General features: G+C 41.4%; 1 protein-coding gene across 13 annotated transcripts in view; it reads right to left on the reverse strand.

Moving 5' to 3' along the window:
* FAM168A (family with sequence similarity 168 member A) overlaps nt 1–19,149 on the reverse strand; it is a 420,913-nt gene that overhangs the window by 220,879 nt on the left and 180,885 nt on the right. For 7 of the 13 annotated variants that reach the window (XM_032796429.2, XM_075061817.1, XM_075061820.1 and 4 more), the window contains exons 3-4: nt 10,490–10,577; nt 7,577–7,645 (exon numbers count right to left, since the gene is read on the reverse strand). In XM_032796429.2, the coding sequence (XP_032652320.1) occupies nt 7,577–7,645; nt 10,490–10,559 (139 nt within the window). In that variant the 5' untranslated portion in view covers nt 10,560–10,577. The remainder of the gene's footprint in view (nt 1–7,576; nt 7,646–10,489; nt 10,578–19,149) is intronic. The other 6 variants (XM_032796436.2, XM_032796437.2, XM_075061823.1 and 3 more) reach the window with 1 other exon arrangement.

Here is a 19,149-nt window from a genome sequence, read left to right on the forward strand (position 1 = left end):
CGGGCTTTAGCTAAGGCACCTGGAAACCCCAGCCCTAAGTATCAAAATACAAATTAAATCTTTAGCAAAATCAAATTGAAGCTCACTCCAGCCACATGCACATTGAACAATAAAGAAACAAACATAGACTAAACTATCGCTTATTCTATCTAGTACTCACTATTTTGAACTTATAAGAGCCAGTATAAGAGATGAGAAAAACCTGGTGTTAGTGTGTACTCGTGAGCCCCCAGAGTGAACAAAACCAAAAACTAACAGACACACAGCAAATTCCCTCCCTCAAGATTGAAAGTATCTGTCCTCCTGATGTCTCTGGTAGGTGACATGCCAGGCTTATCTGAATTGTTATACCCTTTTACCGTCAAAAGACGGTTAGTGAAGTACCTTCTTTCATTAACCTACTATCTGTTTAATGATCAGCCAACGACATCTCAAAAAAAACCCAAACCCCACAAAACACGTCGCCCGCTCGCCAATAATCTGATTGTTAGAAAAATATCCTGCCTGACAGTGCTGTTCTAAAGACCCTGTACCTATTCCATTTTAAATTTACAAAGATAATTTTTACTGTTTTTCTCTCTTTAATTAAAAGTTTCTTGTTTAAGAACCTTATTGGTTTTTTTTTTAATTCTGGTGTGAGACCCCAGGAGACGGGGTCTGGATTCACCAGGGAATTGGTGGGGAGAAAGGAGGGAAGGGGGAGAGAGAGGCTAATTTCTCTCTGTGTCAGCATTACTGTATCTCTCAGGAAGAGTCTGGGAGGGGAAGAGAGGAGGAGGGAGGAAGGTGAATTGTCCTCTCTGTTTTGTGATTCAAGGAGTTTGAATCACAGGGATCTTCCAGGGTAACACAGGGAGGGGAAGCCTGGGAGAGACAACGGTTGGGGAAAGTGTTTTCTTTCCTTGTGTTAAGATCCAGAGGATCTGGGTCTTGGGGTTCCCCGGGCAAGGTTTTGGGGGGACCAGACTGTACCAGGCACTGGAATTCCTGGCTGGTAATTAAACTTAGAGGAATTCATGCTGGTACTCCATCTTTTGGACGCTAAGGTTCAGAGTGGGGAATTGTACCATGACAGAGGCCAACTTTATACATCAAAGAGAGGCAATAAAGGATAAAACACTTTTTTGTTTTGTTTTTTATCTTGCAATTTATCCTTAGGCTCCATAAAAAAAACAAAAAAAAGTCCTCTGAATCCATATTCAGAAAAGGGTTTGAAATATTGCTTGGCAAAGGCAACAGCCCTTTCCTTGAATGACTTATACCAGATATTTCTGTCTCTGTTTCCAAATAAAGATCCACTCCATTCTGACTCTACCTCATGGGAAACCCATTTAAAATCCAAGCGCTAGTGTGATTCAAATATTGCATCACTGAACTATGCTCAAATTCACACTGTAACCAAGTAAATTATCTTTCCTTTTTTATTTTCATCTACATTCCGAGGGGACCTTGTTAAATTTTTGTAAGTCTGACTTTACCACCATTTTCCATTCAAGGTTTTCTGTCCTAGCTGGGGTCTTTGCCCTGCACACAGAAAGGTCATTTCAGAACATAATTAGCTGACATGTAAATTTGCCTTGCTCCCTGAATTCTTTACAAATCATCTCAAAGCCCTCTTAAAGAGGAAGCTTAGTTCTTAAATCCTTTTACTATTAACTCTGCCAGTGAAAACAAAGACACAAACAGGTGAATTCACATGGTTTAAGAAGAAATTAACTAAACCTACAATTACATGCTAAATACCCCTGAACTACTCAGTGTAAGAGGAACCTTCAGAACATCAATTTTAACAATACCTTTATTATTTTTCCTTTTCAAAACATGATTTTTGTCCCCTGAAGTTCCATTGTTCATATTCCAGTCAGTGTGATGCCAATGCCGTGCAGTCACAACTACAAGGAAAGCACCTGGAGCAATGGATTCGGTGTTGGGTGCAAAAGTAGGTGACTCGTTTTTATATTATAATGTAAAATAAAACTTCACAGCAACTGGGACACAATCAGTGGGACTTCTTAGAATGTAAAAGGTACACAGAGGGTCATTGTGTCTTAATGCTGCTATCTGAAGCATTCAGCATGCAGTTGTATAGGGATAACTTATTTAGAGAGACAATTTTCTGAAATTCTCCTTTCACAAAGGTAAAGTTACCAACTTTATACAATTTGCACCTCAATATTTAAAAAATAGTGCCTGGTTAAATGCCAGGTAGGCAGTTTATAAAATGTTTCAGACAGTTTAAGAGCATAGCTAGGAGATCTATATTGAAAGTGTATTATTGTGGAGATTTAAAGACGTAGAAAGTATTAAAATGAGACATCTGTTTGCTAGAGAGCATGAAATCTCTGTTGCTTTGTAAGGCAGGAAGATAAATATGTATTTATGAGCTCTATCACCCCAACATTGCTAGCATCTGAAGTCACTCTTAAAAGGATATTACTGATGAGACTATCATTCATGGAGAATCTGTACCCTACTTTTTCAACTCTGAGAGACCAAAAATCCCTTGAGCTATAGAGGGGAAGTGTCAATGGAGACAATACCAAATATGAGCCCCAGGAGGATACGGGATGTGTTGTGGAGGATTGCAAGGGCGAACAGGAATTGAGAGGACTTGCAGCCAGTGGGAGCAGGGGATAGACCAGAGAATCACACTGTCACCAGGAAAAGGCAGGTCTACATGACTGGGGACTCCTTACTGAGAAGAATAGACAGGCCTGTAACTAGAGTTGATCCGGAGAACAGAAGGGTGTGCTGTCTGCCGGGTGCTAAGATACGGGATGTGGACCTGAGGCTAGACCATCCCTGATAGACTTTTTATCTAAACCTACTCTTAAATATCTCCAGAGATGGAGATTCCACAACCTCCCTAGGCAATTTATTCCAGTGTTTAACCACCTGACAGTTAGGAACTTTTTCCTAATGATCCAACCTAAATCTCCCTGCTGCAGTTTAAGCCCATTGCTTCTCTTGTTCTATCATTAGAGGCTAAGGTGAACAAGTTTCTCCCCCCTCCTGATGACACCCTTTAGATACCTGAAAACTGCTATCAATGTCCCCTCTCAGTCTTCTCTTTTCCAAACTAAACAAACCCAATTCTTTCAACCCTTCCTTCATAGGTCATGTTCTCAGGGAAAGACCTTTAATCATTCTTGTTGCTCTTTCTCTGGACCCTCTCCAATTTCTCCACATCTTCTTGAAATGCGGTGCCCAGAACTGGACACAATATCTCCAGCTGAGGCCTAACCAGCGCAGAGTAGAGCGGAAGAATGACTTCTCAGTGTCTTGTTTTACAACACATCTGTTAATGCATCCCAGAATCACATTTTGCTTTTTTGCAACAGTATCACACTGACTCATATTTTAGCTTGTGGTCCACTATGACCCCCTAGATCTCTTTCTGCCTTACTCCTTCCTAGACGGTCTCTTCCCAGTCTGTATGTGTGAAACTGATTGTTCCTTCCTAAGTTGAAGCACTTTTGCATTTGTCTTTATTGAACTTCATCCGGTTTACTTCAGACCATTTCTCCAAATTTGTCCAGACTGTTCCTAGAGAAGGGCAACAAAGGTGTGACAAGATTATGGCACTAATCAACAGATGGCTCAGGCAATGGTGCTATAAGGAGGGCTTTGGGGTATGTATGGCCACTGGAAGCATTCATGGACAGAGGACTGTTCTCTCGGGATGGACTTCACCTGAGTAAGGAGGGAAATAGGCTTCTAGGATGGAGGCTGGCACAACTGATTAAGAGAGCTTTAAACTAGGAATTTGGGGGAGATGTTGGGGAGATGTCCAGGTAATCTCCATGCCGGAATTCAAACATTGAGAGGAAGAAAACAAGTAAGAGAGGATACAGCCATGGGCAGAAGAATGGACATAAGGAGGAAGGGTAGTGTAGATACCAGTCTAATAGGTGATACTGGTGGTAGAATGTCTGTGCCTAACAGGGTAAAGAATGTCAGTGAAGCCAAACAGCAAAAATTAAGATGTCTGTACACTAATGCGAGGAGCCTAGGTAACAAAATGGAGGAACTAGAGCTACTGGTGCAGGAAGTGAAACCGGATATTATAGGGATAACAGAAACATGGTGGAATAGTAGTCATGACTGGAGTACAGGTATTGAAGGCTATGTGCTGTTTAGGAAAGACAGAAATAAAGGCAAAGTGGTGGAGTAGCATTGTATATCAATGATGAGGTTAACTGTAAAGAAATAAGAAGTGATGGAATGGATAAGACAGAGTCTGTCTGGGCAAAAATCACATTGGGAAAGAAAGCTACTAGAGCCTCCCCTGAGATAGTGCTTGGGGTGTGCTACAGAGCGCCGGGATCTGATTGGATATGGATAGAGACCTCTTTAATGTTTTTAATGAAGTAAACACTAATGGGAATTGTGTGATCATGGGAGACTTTAACTTCCCAGATATAGACTGGAGGACAAGTGCTAGTAATAATAATAGGGCTCAGATTTTCTGGATGTGATAGCTGATGGATTTCTTCACCAAGTAGTTGAAGAACCAACAAGAGGGGATGCCATTTTAGATTTGGTTTTGGTGAGTAGTGAGGACCTCATAGAAGAAATGGTTGTAGGGGACAACCTTGGTTCGAGTGATCATGAGCTAATTCAGTTCAAACTAGATGGAAGGATAAACAAAAATAGATCTGGGACTAGGGTTTTTGATTTCAAAAGGGCTAACTTTAAAGAATTAAGGAAATTAGTTAGGGAAGTGGATTGGACTGAAGAACTTGTGGATCTAAAGGCGGAGGAGGCCTGGAATTACTTCAAGTCAAAGTTGCAGAAACTATCAGAAGCCTGCATCCCAAGAAAGGGGAAAAAAATTCATAGGCAGGAGTTGTAGACCAAGCTGGATGAGCAAGCATCTCAGAGAGGTGATTAAGAAAAAGCAGAAAGCCTACAAGGAGTGGAAGATGGGAGGATTAGCAAGGAAAGCTACCTTATTGAGGTCAGAACATGTAGGGGATAAAGTGAGAAAGGCTAAAAGCCATGTAGAGTTGGACCTTGCAAAGGGAATAAAAACAATAGTAAAAGGTTCTATAGCCATATAAATAAGAAGAAAACAAAGAAAGAAGAAGTGGGACCGCTAAACACTGAGGATGAATGGAGGTTAAGGATAATCTAGGCATGGCCCAATATCTAAATAAATACTTTGCCTCAGTCTTTAATAAGGCTAATGAGGAGCTTAGGGATAATGGTAGGATGACAAATGGGAATGAGGATATGGAGGTAGATATTACCACATCTGAGGTAGAAGCCAAACTCGAACAGCTTAATGGGACAAAATCGGAGGGCCCAGATAATCTTCATCCAAGAATATTAAAGGAACTGGCACATGAAATTGCAAGCCCATTAGCAAGAATTTTTAATGAATCAGTAAACTCAGGGTTGTACCGTACGACTGGAGATTGCTAACATAGTTCCTATTTTAAGAAAGGGAAAAAAAGTGATCCGAGTAACTATAGGCCTGTTAGTTTGACATCTGTAGTATGTAAGGTCTTGGAAAAAATTTTGAAGGAGAAAGTAGTTAAGGACATTGAGGTCAATGGTAATTGGGACAAATACAACATGGTTTTACAAAAGGTAGATCGTGCCAAACCAACCTGATCTCCTTCTTTGAGAAGGTAACAGATTTTTTAGACAAAGGAAATGCAGTGGATCTAATTTACCTCGATTTCAGTAAGGCATTTGACACGGTTCCACATGGGGAATTATTAGTTAAATTGGAAAAGATGGGGATCAATGAAAATTGAAAGGTGGATAAGGAACTGGTTAAAGGGAGACTACAACGGGTCGTACTGAAAGGTGAACTGTCAGGCTGGAAGGAGGTTACTAGTGGAGTTCCTCAGGGATCAGTTTTGGGACCAATCTTATTTAACTTTTTTATTACTGACCTTGGCACAAAAAGTGGGAATGTGCTAATAAAGTTTGCGGATGACACAAAGCTGGGGAGGTATTGCTAACACAGAGAAGGACGGGATATCATACAGGAAGATCTGGATGACCTTGTAAACTGGAGTAATAGTAATAGGATGAAATTTAATAGTGAAAAGTGCAAGGTCATGCATTTAGGGATTAATAACAAGAATTTTAGTTATAAATTGGGGACACATCAGTTGGAAGTAACAGAGGAGGAGAAGGACCTGGAGTATTGGTTGATCACAGGATGACTATGAGCCGCCAATGTGATATGGCCGTTAAAAAAGCTAATGCAGTTTTAGGATGCATCAGGCGAGGTATTTCCAGCAAAGATAAGGAGGTGTTAGTACCGTTATACAAGGCACTGGTGAGACCTCATCTGGAATACTGTGTGCAGTTCTGGTCTCCCATGTTTAAGAAGGATGAATTCAAACTGGAACAGGTTCAGAGAAGGGCTACTAGGATGATCCGAGGAATGGAAAACCTGTCTTATGAAAGGAGACTCAAAGAGCTTGGCTTGTTTAGCCTAACCAAAAGAAGGTTGAGGGGGGATATGATTGCTCTTTATAAATATATCAGAGGGATTAATATTAGGGAGGGAGAGGAATTATTTAAGCTTAGTACCAATGTGGACACAAGAACAAATGGATATAAACTGGACACTAGGAAGTTTAGACTTGAAATTAGATGAAGGTTTCTAACCATTAGAGGAGTGAAGTTCTGGAACAGCCTTCCAAGGGGAGTAGTGGGGGCAAAAGACATATCTGGCTTTAAGACTAAGCTTGATAAGTTTATGGATGGGGGATGGTATGATGGGATAGCCTTAATTTTGGCAATTAATTTGGCATGATCTTTGATTATCAGCAGGTAAGTGCCCAGTGGTCTGTGATGGGATGTTAGATGGATGGGATCTGAGTTACTACAGAGAATTCTTTCCTGGTGCTGGCTGGTGAGTCTTGCCCACATGCTCAGGGTTTAACTGATCGCCATATTTGGGGTCGGGAAGGAATTTTCCTCCAGGGCAGATTGGCAGAGGCCCTGGAGGTTTTTCGCCTTCCTCTGCAGCATGGGGCACGGGTCACTTGCTGGAGGAATTCTCTGCAGCTTGAGGTCTTCAAATCACAATTTGAGGACTTCAGTAACTCAGACATAGGTTAGGGGTTTGTTATAGAAGTAGATGGGTGAGATTGTATGGCCTGCATTGTGCAGAAGGTCAGACTAGATGATCATAATGGTGCCTTCTGACCTTAAAGTCTATGAGTCTATGTCCAGTAGAACAAGCATAAATTTAACAGGATATGTACGTTGATTTTTAAGAAATCAAACATGACTAGAAATGGGGAAATGCCCTTTACGTGTTATTTACACCACAGAATACCACCCAGGCTGCCTCTTGACTGTGCAGTCACCCTGCTTTGCCTTACCCATATGAGTACCCCAATGAAGTCAATGAGAATATTTGTGAGCAAGACTTATCCCTTGATGTGCAATTCCATTGATTGTTGATCACTTTGCTCTGCTCCATGAAAAAACAGCCGCTGCCAATCTCACACCTTGGAAAGAGTCAACACATCCTACCCACTACATAAGAGAGAAGGAAGCATAAATGCAGGAAGACACTTAATAAACAATTACATAATCTTACCTCTACACATCCAGCAGTGCATCCGAAGGGATGGAGATATGGCACTTTGATTTTGAAGGTGCCCAAATACTGTGTGTTAACAAGAAAGTACAGGTTCACAATGTAAGCACAGTGCTTATTCTTTGCATCAATATGAAGCTAAATGAGTTCCTTGATATGTTTTTCAGTAAAATAAGGATTCTTTTTATAGACTCCTAGCAAAATCAGTAGAATACTTGTTGGTAAACATCTTAATTAATAACTCAGGCTACATCCAAGTCTATTTTATTTTTATTTTCAAATAACCACTTCTTCCCTCTCGCTCTCACATACAAACACCAGTCTTTAGCAGAGCTGAACAGATCAATTTGAGGATCCCACATTTCTTCCATCATCTAGAGTAACTTGATGTTAACACAGTAGATCCTGGCTACTAATTATATAGCCATTATAATGAACATATCTGGACTCCTTGTTGAGGATACAATCAATGCAAAGATGACAGTTTTAGACCTATCCAAGAAACATTTTCATCAATTCAGAAAGAAGCTCAGTTACTTAGAGAACAGTCAGCCAGAATGACCAATGTGTTAAAAAATCTTTACTGGACACTGCAACAGGTGACGTGGGGGAGAAGAGACCCTATACTAGGTCAGCCCCAACTGGGCTTGAAACCAGACATCAGTGTGGCTGTTCAGCACAAGATTAGCTAGCTCCTGATCATCCCTAAAACACCAATGGAGTTTTAAATGTCAGCTACAGTAAGTAGTGCACATCATGTCACTAATTTGGACTCCAGAGGACAAATGACATCAATAATTCTTATCACTCACATAACACTTTTTTCAAAGCACATTACAAATACTATTTGCTCAGTGCTTACACAGCCCCTGTCAGGTAGGTAAGTATTGTCCACATTTCTGAGATGGAGAAACTGAGATAGATTAAAAATGACAGTGAGAGTCAGCGGTAGAGCCACAGACAGAATCTGGGTATTCCTGGCTCCTAGCCCCACAATCAGTCCAGTAGAGAACACTGCCTCTTGCTATTCCCTCAGATCATTCATTGTTATTTATTAAGTCACAGCTGTATGCTCAGTGCTGTACAAGACCAAGATACTTAATCAAATTCAAAGCAAAGGTTTTTTTAATTTATATTAAAGTATCAGACTAGAACATTGTATATGCAAGACAAAATTGGACTGTCAACATTTATCACAGAAATTTTCATTCTGAATTGTTGGGCCAACTTTTTTGTGTCTGTGACAGGACTTGCTTCAATACCTTCTAATAACCCTATTCCCTCTATAATGTCTCCTACAAGCAAGGTAAACATTATATAAGTATTCCCATTAAAATTCCAAAATGGCTAATCTAATTTGTCCACAAAATGAATTTGACGTTTGTGTGATATTCTACAAACTGCCCTGTCAGAATCTATTGATTTGATATAGAGATGCAGGGGATGTAACAGAGATGCCTGACATTGTCTTTGAACCACATTCATTCAAAGGATGAGAAAGAATATCTGTTGCATGGGATTATCAAATTTGCTATGCATTCTGGCCAATTTACTACTTCCTGTCTGTTTTACAATGGACATTTCTATTGTGCTCTAAAAGCAAGCAAGGCCAAGGATCAAAATTCTTTTTCTAAAAGTATCGCACCAGCAGTGAAACTTTAGACAAATTATACTCACCTACAAGGGGAAAGATACATTACAAGAAAATAAATATTTTATTAAAATTAGTGTGGTGTTAATTTTGACAAATTCAAGAAGGAAATTTGGTAGAGCTCAAAATACCATAATTCTGGAATTTCCAAAGGAAAAAAGGCATTCCAAGCAGCACTTCTCAGAAATCGGTATTACTTGTTTCTTCTCCTACCTGAAGCTTTTGGAAGCATTCCTCAATGAGTAACTTTATTTCCCTATGGCACTGGTAGTGATGTGAGGTGCAGCAGTCTAAACTATCTATCAGATAGAGCAAATATTTCAGGTAAATAATTTAGGGGCAGGAAAATGCTTCCTATGAGTGTTCACTGAATATTAAGCAAAATAAAAACAAAACTACTTCAGAGTGCCATTAGCTTCTCTTCTACACTAGAAAATGAAATTAAGATCAACTAAGTCAATTTTAATTGACCAATATTTCCCATAAATGTTCTAAAATGACATGCAAACTAATTAAACAATGAATTTTTAAGACTCTAGTTCTTTTCCTCCCTGTCCCCGCCCCCCAGTGATCTCTCTGAATTGCTGCTGGGACATTGACCCTTCTTCTCTCCAGGACAGCCCTCTAACAAGTCATCTATCTTCCCCATGCCCTCTCCCTTGTGATGTTGTCCTTCATTTTTGTTTTACATCATCTCCTCCTCTTGTATTTTAGATTTTCTCCTGATGTATGAAACTGACTGCAGAACTGGCAAAGAGGGCTTTTTGGAGAGAGAGATGTTATTCCTTCTTATTTGTTTCTACTGCAAACCTGATAGTCTGTTCCTAGCTGCCTGCTCCACCAATGGACTTGCACCACAAAATACATATTTTGGACACTTAAAACCATCTCTGAAAACCTTAAAAGAGAATTGCTGATTTCCTGGAAATTATTAGGAACATCTAATGGGAGGGGAGGGGGGAGTAGGATTTTGTGCCTAGAGCTGTAGAGAAGACAGCGTGTGAACAGACAGGAAAGCAAGGACATGGCAGCTGTCGATCTGTTAAAAGAGTGGGCTTCCAAAGCATAAACTGGTACTTAAAATTGAGCCTTTTGTGGAAACTCCAGGAAAACAGAAAGATCTAGGATTATGCTGAACACACGTCGCAGAATGCCTTTCTACAGTAGCTAACTAGAATGGAAAAAAGAAATTTACCAACTGATCTTAATCTGCTCTAACCACAAAATGCCAAATGCCAAGAGTCACTTAAAATTAGACTTACCTGTATAGGCCATGTTCTTAGGGTTTCCATAGGGAGCCCCAGGTTGAACAGGGCTGTAAACAGGATTCATTGTGGAAGACTGAGAACTCTGGAGGGGAAAGAAAAAAAAAATTAAGAAGATATTCTTATTTTTCTTCAACACTAGTCCTCTGTTGAAAGGTTGTTGCTTGTACTAGATGCTAGCGCTACCATGTTATTATTCAAGATACACTAAGCTGCAAAGAAAAAGATTTACAGTTAGGCATTATAACTAGATAGTGTATTTAATAATTCAAATTTCAGATCCTTCAATTAATTCCCTTAAATTCTTCACCATTACATGTCCTCCCTACAAAGCATCTGGTGTGTTGCATAAAATTAGTCTTACACATCCTCACCTTCCAAAGTGTTTTGCAAATTACTCCTGAGCAAAGGAAAAAAAATCAGGATCCTGTTTCTACTGCACAATGGGTACAGAAAGTAAAGTGCAAAACCTGCAGTAATTCAGTTGCCCCACTAGGAGGAGCTAATGCTTTTTGGGTAATGGAAAAAAAACACCCAACGAACAACAAGCCTCTCAAAGATAAGTTGGTAAAAGAGCACTCCCTGCTGGTGATGCTAAGAGCTGCAGATGCCCAAATTCTCAAGCAGTTTATAGAGTGCCTCTGTGAACACAAACAATCCTGTGCCTGGAAATTAATCTCCTTTGAAACCTCTTTTAAAAGACCGGCCTTAACATTGCTCCTTCACAACACAGTGTACTAAGCTATTATTTATTGGACATCAGTGTGCGCACAGTGCTATTTGATATTGCCAAAGTCACTGCCCCAGACATAAAATGGCCAGTAAGATTTTTAATAGCATTTCTGCTCATTATCTCTCTAATAAAGATGATTAAAGAGAGCCAGGTTATCTTTTCCTAAGCTTTTATTTAGAGGAAAGCAAGGGACCTGGGAATTTGTGCCTAGTAACTGTCAGTTAAGCAACTGCTCAGTTAATTAGCTTAATGAAGCACATTCTCAATTCTGATTAATGGAAAAATCAGTCATTAAGCTTCATTAGGCAACACATTTGTCTCCACAGCTATCTTGTTACAATTTCAAACATAGAGCCCAGCACACTTACTTTAAACTGTCTTTTAAAAAAATCTATTATTTACACTTCATAAAATAAAACCATTCCTTTCAAACTAGTCTTTCCTGATTGATGTGCAATTTGTTAGATCATTAACTCCTTCAGTTTCACCTCAGGACAGCAAACAAGTCAAATGTTAAATGCTAGCAACAATTCGTTTGACAACAATTACTGCTTAATTAATTAGCCTTCCCTTCATTCCCAAGTCAGCTCACAATTCTGTAACAAAAGGAAGACCAGGGATGCCAAACATGCCAAAGGATAATGCTACAGAATCCAAATAAATGTATTTACAACACTGACTGGAATCAGTCAAAGCCAAAGTGGCTTCAGAAATACACAATGGAAAGTTTCTTTAAAAGATCAACAAGTAACATAATTGCAAAAACCTACTTATATGAAACAGATTCCTGGGGATTTACACAGAATGGTCAGGACAGAGTTTATGGTTCCCATACTAATTGGTACTTGCCCCTCTTGCTCTCAACCAGCATTGTGTGTTACTATGGCTATGGTCTACATTTAAATCACTATAGCAGCACAGATGCAGCTGCACTACTGTAGCATTTCAGTGCAGACACTCACTACACTGGATGGAAGTAGTTCTCCTGTCACTGTAGTTAGTCTACCTCCATGAGAGGTTGTAGGTAGGTCGATGGAAGAATTCTATAATATGTCTACACCAGGGGCTAGGTCAACTTAAATATGTCGCTCAGCAGTGTGGGTTTTTTTTCACATCTAGGAGCAACACAGCTGGGTTGACCTAATTTTTTAGTGTAAACCTGACATATTATAGGGGCACGGTAGCACTAGAGTTAAGGTTGCATCATGACTTCTCTTTAAAAGTCAACCTTTCTAAAATCTCTAAAGCTGACAGGCTTAGTTGGATTCCTTTGAAATTTGCTTTGCCTCAGGAGGGTGCGGGGTAGGGTTAGTGACCCAATGTGGGGTCTTCTGAGCAGGGTTTGCGATGATAAGCCCTAAAAAAATTGCCATTTTTCAAAAAGTTTCTAGGTGGGTTTCTTTCCTTCTTTCTTTTTTGCAGAGGAAATGATCAAATTATTTATATGATGCAGGTCAAGATGGTCCTGCATTTTATCAATGTTTTATCCAAGGTAGCATATGGCACTTAAACTCTTGGCGGGATCCAAACTGAGAATGGTATTTAAGAAAATGTGTTTTTTACCATGCACATGCACCAACAGAAAAAAATGGCTAGAGGAATTCTTCCACACTTGGTGCTCTATCATCAACAGTGAGAACAGAGCACTGTGGGTAGCTATCCCACAGTGCTACTCACTACCTTCTGCAGCTAGGACTTGTGGGAAAGCAGAGTGGATCGCAGCATATCATGGATGCAGACTCAACATCTCATGATAACGTTTTTTCATCGCAGCATTCCATAGACTTCTGACTGCATTTTGCAACATTTTTCAACAGTCCCTGTTTACTGTGTGCCCGCCATTTGTGTCTGAAAGGATGGATCCAGCACTGTTTTCTGCTGTTGTGGTCACTGTTATGAACACATCGCGTCTGGTTGTGCAATATATCATAAGCACCCAATCTGAAAAGGAAACAAGCACTGAGTGCTGGGATCACATTGTTATGCAAGTTTGGGACGATGAGCAGTGGCTACAGAACTTTCAGATTCGGAAAGCCACCTTCCTGGAAATGTGTGCAGAGCTTGCCCCAGCACTGCAGCACAAGGACACCAGAAGGAGAGCTGCCGTCTCGGTGGAGAAGCATGTGGCTATCGCTGTGTGGAAGCTGGTGACTCCGGACTGCTAATGGTCGGTCACAAATCAGTTTGGAGTCGAGAAGTCAACCACTGGGGCTGCGTTAACTCAAGTATGCTGGGCCATTAATCGCATCCTGCTACAAAGGACCATGACTCTTGGCAATGTGTGTGAAACAGTGGATGGCTTCGAGGAAATGGGATTCCCTAACTGCAGAGGGGCGACAGATGGAACACATATCCCAATTTTGGCACCAGACCATCTTGCAATAGAGTACGTCAATAGAAAGAGGTACTTCTCTATAGTGTGCTTGTGGAGCATTTCACTGACATCAACGTGTGGTGGTCTGGAAAGGTGCATGAGGCATGCATCTTCAGGAACACTGGGCTGTACAGACTAGAAGATTCCAATGCGAGATGTTGAAATGTCCATAATGACCCTGGGAGACCCAGCCTACCCCTTATTCCCATGGCTCATGAAGCCTTACACAGGAAACTTGGACAGCAGCAAGGAGCGCTTCAACAGCAGGCTGAACAGATGCCAAATGACAGTGGAATGTGCCTTTGGCAGATTAAAGGCATGCTGGTGCTGCCTTTATGGCAGGTTAGACCTAAATAAGGAAAATATTCCCATGGTCATAGCCTCACAAATATTATGGAGCATGCAACAGGCTGCTAAGGGTGAAAAGTTTCCCCAGGGGTGGAGCACTGAAGCAGATTGCCTGGCTGCTGTTTTTGAGCAGCCAGATACCAGGGCTATAAGAGGGGCACAATGGGAGAGATGTTAGAATCAGTGAGGCTTTGAAGCAACATTTTGATAATGAGCACCAGGAATGTGTACTTCTATACAGCAATCTGCCATGCTTCATTAACTTCAGTTACCTTGTTTTGCCTAAAAATTGTGATGATTCCTGAGTGGGATTTGTATCAAGTAAATAATTAAACTGCACCTATATATTAATACTCGCACCCAATACTACATGTAGGACACAAATGAAGATTGGTTCTCTTTCACAGAGTTTGTTTTTATTAAACACCAATTAACACACACAAAAGGCTTGGTGGGAAGGGAGATAACACTGAAGGAGAGTGAAGGCTCTCAGAACTGTGCAAAAGCCCAGCCATCATTTTGGAAGCCATCCGAAGGGGTGGAGTGAACGGGGTACTCAGATGCGCTGGGAAGTTTCACAGAATGCGTGGGAGGAGTTTGGGAGGGCATTGAAAACAGGTCTGTATTGGCTTCGGAGGGAGGAGTGAGAACGCATCTGTTCCATTTGTAGTGTGATTAGGGACTTCAACATCTCTGTTGGTTCCTCCATCACTTTTATCATCCGCTCATGGCCCTTTCGAATGCACTCCTCACTCTCATTTCTGTCCTGCCTTTTCCTTTTCTCTCCACTCCCTGCATTCTCTTTTCTCAGCCTCTGAGGATGGCAGCACCTCTCAGAACACGTCCTCCTTCTACGCTTTGGTTGCCTCCTTATCTGACAGAGGAACTCTGCCAGTGTGTAGGGGGTTCCCCTGAAGGCCACATCTACAGGAGCACAAGAAACAATTCACAGAAGCATGATGGTTAGTTCATGCACAGCATTCAATTATTACAGTAAAATACATCTCCTGTAACATACCAATCACTTTCTCAGTGACCCTTGGTAAGCATATATTTTGGTGAACACCCTAAACATGCTGAGTTAAGCGTGAGTTGGGAGTGGGCATTCAAGATGGGGCAAAGGTGTATGTGATGTTTTCAGGGGATCAGTGAAGGCGACTATGGACAATATTGTAAATTTTGCCACCATTTTCCACAGGTGGTGGTCACTGAAGCCGATATCTCATTCCTAAGGGCAAGCAAGGATGTAAGGGTCCATCTACTGCACACGTGTGGGTTCAGACCTGGTACTTACGTTGCTCGCCTGCATGTCGCCTTGGTCCCTGCACAAGTGATTGCTGAGTCGCATAGAAACATTTCCTACAATGAGGGAAGGAACAAAGCAGCTCTGCCAAGGCACCTTCAGCAGAGGATTGGCAAGTACCTCCAGGAAAGTTTCCTAGCGCTCTCTCTGGAGGATTCCTGTGAAATCTTGGTGTGCATTAACACAGTTCCTCTGCACTGCTTAGCTACACAGGGGAACATGGAGCACAGATAAACACAGCTAGTTTTGTACATTTCTATCCCTTCACCCTCTTCTACAATACACAGAGCAAAGGACAGCTCTACCTCATATAACCGAGCAGCATCAACTAAAAAAGATCACTTACCAGGGCTCTCCGCTTCTGATTAACGTGCGCCAGAGACAGACTGCTTGACTGGCTAGATCCCTCCAAAATGGAAAAGAGGTCCTGACTCGCCAATCACTGGACAACTCTGACGTGTGCTCCGCATCATCCTCCAATTCAATCTCCTTGTCCATAACTTTGTCCTCGGGGATAGATCCACTGTCTGCCACCTCCAGCCCCACCGAAGTATCATGGGCTTTTGGTGGTGGAGGTGGGGTCACTGCCAAGGATGGGGTCTAGCTCCTTAGAGAAGCAGCAGGTCTTTCCCAAAAGCATCAGAGCGAGGGTTTGCCTCCCATGCATTCTGGTACGCCTGCCTCAACTCCTCTATCTCTGCTCAGCACTGAACCGTGTCCCATTTGTTTCCCTCACTGCACAGGCCATGAGAAATCTGCCCATAGGAATTGAAGTTCCTACCTATGACAGGAGCGCAGCTGGGACTGGACAGCCTCCTCTCCCCATATATTCAGCAGATCCAACAACTCAGCTGTGGTCAAAGTGAAAGAGCATTTGCTGCTGACACTGCTTGATCAGCTGGGAAGATGTGACATGAGCAGAGCAAACAGGAAGTGGAATTTCAAAATTCCCCAGGACTTTAAGGGGAAAGGGGTGGATGCCTGTGTACCCGGATGCAGAGCAGCGCACTTCAAATTGCTGACCAGCTCGGTCAGGATGGGCATCGTCAGACACTTACTGGAGGCCATTTACAACAACAAAACCAAGTGTCTACGCTGATACTTTGTCGATCTAATTTTGCCTCAAAAAGCTCTATGCCTCTCGTCGAGGTGGTTTTCTCTTGCCGGCAGGGCAGGGGAGTTTTGTCATCAGGAGGAGCAGGGCAGTATGTATACCTTCTCTGCTTTGTCAATAAAAGGTGCCTTTTGCCAATAAAACTGTGTAGTGTAGACAAAGTTTAAGCTCCTCAGGGTAGGAACCATCATTATTGTGCTTGTACAGGGCCAGCACAATACAGCAAATTTCAGCTGGAGCCTCTACGTACGACCACAATATAAAATAGTAATAGTTTAGCAAACCCAATTTCAAGTAACTAGCACACTTTGGGTTGTATAAACAGTAAAAACAAGTAGAAGAAAATTCCTTTATTAGGTCCTCATGAAAGAAAAGTTCCTCTTTGGCATGGCTAAAATGATTGCACTCACATTATAGGTTTGAGCATGCTGCAGGAATAGAGATTTACACTTCCTTCCGTTTGGCATGCAGGGCTTTTATTTCAAGATCGTGTGATTGAGTGAATGTGAACTGCATTTCACATAAAAAAAATTGCGTCTAGTTTTAAAAGTATTCAGGTTGGCTTCCAATACATTCCATGACACTGTATCATTCGACTATATATTTCAAATTCATTATGGCATTTGCAAAGCTACAGTGAAATAAGAATAAAACAGGACTAGCAAAATGAAACCTATTTCAGCACAGCATTTTGTGGTGCTTCCATGTGGTCATGAATACACAATAAAAAGACTACCAGAATTAACTGTCAACAGGCAAACAAAAGCCTGCCTCCACTACATGCATCTTCCACTGCTTTTCAGTTCCCATGGCACTGACGCTTGGTTTCTTAGAAGCTGCTCAGACTCTTTACCAAACAGTTGAAGTAGTAAGAATTCCAGAAGGAATGTCATGGGAAGCACCTGCTGGCAAACAACCTCGGGATACTTTCCTGCTGTAACCTGGTTACATTTTTATCTATTTTATCTTTCCAGCCAAAGTGCATGACATCTTTCCATCACACTGGGAAATTACTTCAGATGAAGTGTAAATAGAAATACAAGAGAGGTCAGCCTAAGAGTCTGCATCACATCACTCAGCAGGCCAATGTGTCAGTCAAAAGAGGTTTACTTGGGAGATTTCAAAGTAGTACCCATAGCCTTCTCTGTGTGGTGAATGCTGAGCTTGAACTTTCCATGCCGTTAAGTGGCTGCACAGTTACACTCCGGTGCTCTCGCCTCACTCAACAAAAGGGTGCCTCTAGATAGCGGGATGAAATGAGTGTGAAGCTCAGCACTAGATACGGCTGCTGCCAAAGCTACGAGAATCAGAAAAGGCTGCTGCCACAGTTCTCTGTCCTCTTGTCCATTCCATTCAACAGGCAATGGTTACACAAGGACACTGGCAACTTAAAAATCACTTCTGCTTGACTCTTTTTTTTATGACCACCAACTACAATTACTATAACTGAAAATGTATGGGGAAAAAATTTCTTCTTTTTTCCAGTTTTCTTTACTTTGTGTATTTAACTACACCATTGCAAACTGTATTGCACTAGCAATTTTACACATTGAACTCAACAGGACTGTGTGTGTGTGTGTGCGTGTGTGTGTTGCAGGATTGGGGCCTTAGGGCACCTTCTTCCCTGGGTTTCCATATTTCATATAACAACCAAAGAGAAAAATATTGTGAATAGGATAATGCTATTGAAAAACCACAAAATTTGGCAAAGGGGACTCAGGAACATGTGCTCATATCTGAAAGTACTTTTCAGCTTTTATGTTAATGAATTAGATTTCAGATAGGTAGTGTCCTTCTAAACACAGGGTTATTTACAAATATGTTTATATAAGTTGTGCTTTTAAATAATGTGAGCCGTTTCTTTATGGCTCTTGTAAGTCTAAATAAATACATCTAACACCTCAAAACTGAATGCATCATGCTCCGTGTGGATAACCCTGAATGCCCCAGAAAGGAAAGATACTTGTTTACTTTTAGAGTTTTGGTCAAATTGACTTTCCCATGGACATTCCATCAGACTGAGGTTCCTATATGCCTAACTCAAATTTGAAAATGGGCCTTATGCTCATAAGTCACTTAATCACTTTGAAATAGGTGTGGACCCTTGCACATTTCTTTGGAGGTGGAATGGAAGTTTCTCCTTTGAGTCTTTGTACAGACTAAAATGATTTCCTTCACAAAAGTATAGAACCAAGTGAATGTGGACACTATTGAAAGATAAACCAGCAAGATACAGTTTTTCCTCGCTCTGAAAATCACCTATCATGAATAAATCACACACTTTATTTAAGTTCAGAATCAATGCGGACACAAGGACTGGCCATCAACAAGTTTAGGCTCAAAATTAGACAAAACTTTCTAACCATCAGAGAAGTAAAGTTCTGGAACAGCCTTCCAATGGGAGCACTGGGGGCAAAAAACCCTAACTGGCTTCAAGACTGAGCTTGACAAGTTTATGGAGGGAATGGAACGATGAGACTGCCTACAATGTAATGTAGTCGATTTACGCCCGCTAGCAGCAAATATCTCCAATGGCTGGTAATAGGATAGTAGATGAGGAAGGCTGTGAGTTACTATAGAGAATTCTTTGCCAGGAGTCTGCCTGGTGGGTCTTGCCCACATGCTCAGGGTCTAACTATCACCATATTTGGGATCTGGAAGGAATTTTCCCCTGATAAGCTTGGCAGAGATCCTAGAGCAGGGATAGGCAACCTATGGCATGGGTGCCGAAGGCGGCACGTGAGCTGATTTTCAGTGGCATTCACACTGCCCAGGTCCTGGCCAC

Source organism: Chelonoidis abingdonii, chromosome 1 (assembly GCF_003597395.2).
Source record: "Chelonoidis abingdonii isolate Lonesome George chromosome 1, CheloAbing_2.0, whole genome shotgun sequence".
Classification (NCBI taxonomy): Eukaryota; Metazoa; Chordata; order Testudines; family Testudinidae; genus Chelonoidis; species Chelonoidis abingdonii.